This window comes from Morone saxatilis, unplaced genomic scaffold (assembly GCF_004916995.1).
Source record: "Morone saxatilis isolate NCDOM2014 unplaced genomic scaffold, NCSU_SB_2.0 Contig12, whole genome shotgun sequence".
Taxonomy (NCBI): Eukaryota; Metazoa; Chordata; class Actinopteri; family Moronidae; genus Morone; species Morone saxatilis.
In genome coordinates, this window is record NW_023339674.1 from 125,745 (window position 1) to 127,955 (window position 2,211).

At 44.8% G+C, this 2,211-nt stretch overlaps 1 protein-coding gene across 1 annotated transcript in view; it reads left to right on the forward strand.

Moving 5' to 3' along the window:
- The window catches only part of LOC118321933 (vascular cell adhesion protein 1-like), a gene marked incomplete at its 3' end in the record, with an annotated part of 3,516 nt that overhangs the window by 776 nt on the left and 529 nt on the right, over nt 1-2,211 (forward strand). The window contains 1 exon segment of the mRNA XM_035653496.1: nt 557-877. Coding sequence (XP_035509389.1) covers nt 557-877 — 321 coding nt within the window.

A 2,211-nucleotide genomic window follows, 5' to 3' on the forward strand; every position in this document is an offset into this window, starting at 1 on the left:
TATGTGTGAAAACGCCCTTAATGTCGGGGGGGGGTCGGTGGGAGGATACAACAGCAGATCTTTCCCACAGAGGATCCTGTCTCTCATTCTGAGATATTACATTTAGTATGAAGTATAAAGAAATGAAAGCATCATGTGTCAAACACACACTGAAGTTGTGACAACTTCCTGTTTCATGGTGACATGTGACACAACATGAACTTCTTTAGTGAAAATTAAATTCAAAATGGCCGACTTCCTGTTGGGTTTAGGATGTGGCCCTGAGAGGATTTTTTCTACGTCTGGTCCTGATACACGTGCTTACTGACTTTCATACTGGCAGTGAAATAAGACACCGGGAGTGCTTAGTTAAACTTTTCTAGGGGGTGCTAGGGAGCCATTTTGCTACACCCTTAAGTCCCAAATCAGATGTAAAATGTTTAATGTCAAAAGTTTGATTCATTTTGTTTCATAATAACAAAAAATAATAAACTGAGCAGTTTGAATAGTCGCTGCTCGGGTCCTAATAAAGAAATCAATAATGTGAGGTGATTGGATGATGAATGTGAGTGATCAGGATCAATAGCTGTGGATGAGGCTCAGTCTGGTCTCCTTTCAGCTCACCCTCTGCAGGTGGAGGTGAGTCCTCTGGTCTCAGCAGCAGAGCGGGGTTCAGATCTGGTTCTGACCTGCACAGCGTCCGGATGTGTCCACCCTCCCACCCTCACCTGGAGGAGGACGGACCAGAACCAGACCGTCCTCCAGAGGACACAGCAGCAGGGCGGACTGTCCCTGCTCCACCTGCAGGACCTGGACCTCCAGAATCAAGGAGGATACAGCTGTGAGGCCGAGTGTGACTCCGTCATCAGGACCGGAAACACCCAGATCCACATCCTCTGTGAGTCTGACACACCTGAGACACCTGAGACCAGGTCTTTATGACATCATTAACCTTCATACAGAGGCTAAGAGAGGAGAACACAGTGCATTATGTATTCATAGGTATGTTTGAGGTAGGTTAGGATGACATTAATCAATATTAATCAATCACATCGTGCTGTAACATTATCCTCTGTAACGCTGTCAGCTACGTTCTGTGGTTCCCATCACAAAGTGAATCCAGCTCCAATAAAACCTCTAAAGGCCTCATGGATCAGGTTATCAATAACCATCAATCGCTCTCTTCGGCTGATAACATCAACACACTCTTCATTTTCCCGTTCTCGTGCTCTTCCTAATAATGAACGATGTGTTTACAGTGTTTAAACTGAGATCAATCTTTTAGACTCGTCTACATTTCAGTTTGTGTTCAATGGACGGTGCGATCGGTCCCCAGGAACGTCTCTGTTCAACTCGTGTGTTTGCACAAGAATCCAGATGTGAATCATCATGATTAAATCTGATCCTGAGACATTCCTGCAGGTTTCAGTGGGGGTTCAGAGCCAGTCTGAGTCCTGGTCTTTGGTCGGAGCTGCTGTGTGGTTGCACAGATTTACTGCTGTTGAGGTCAAAGGTCAGAGAGCTCCACTCTATTATTGTAGTGTTGTTGCACTTCCTCACACAGATCTGTCTTTCATCTGAATAGAGGAGGACAAACTCCAACGCTCTCACTGACAGGAAGTGACACAACAGGGGAGAAAGAAGCCAAATAACTCCCCCCCCCACGCTGTGAAGTCCTCCCCCACAGAGACAGAAACAAACACTCAGGTTTATCTTCCTCTGTCAGGAGTTTATGTACTCACACATCAGCAACATGAACTCCTTCGAGACTTTATCAAGCCATTGCAGATGGACGCAATGGTCTTAAATTTGCAGTCTGACTGTACCTCCTCCTCGCTCTGTACTGCAGGAGTTTCAGAGACCTCCTCCTAGGGACCTCCTCCTCGCTCCATCTCGCAGGAGTCTCAGAGACCTCCTCCCAGAGACCTCCTCCTCCCTCCATCCTGCAGGAGTCTCAGGGTCTGTTCAGGATCACTGAGGCCTAAAATTCCTGGTTTCAAAGCAGCTTTTTCTATAAAAACTGAGCTGCATGTTCAAGGTTAAATTTTACAGTGTTTGCACCCGCAGGCAGATTTGGTTCGCAGTAAAAGACTTTTCTTTTGACAAAAATATAAAGACAACAAACACAATAAACCATTAAAGATAAGATCAGATCAACTTTATTGATCCCACACTGTTACAGATCCAGATACAACACAATAAATAATAAAATAAATATAAAATAAAAATAAA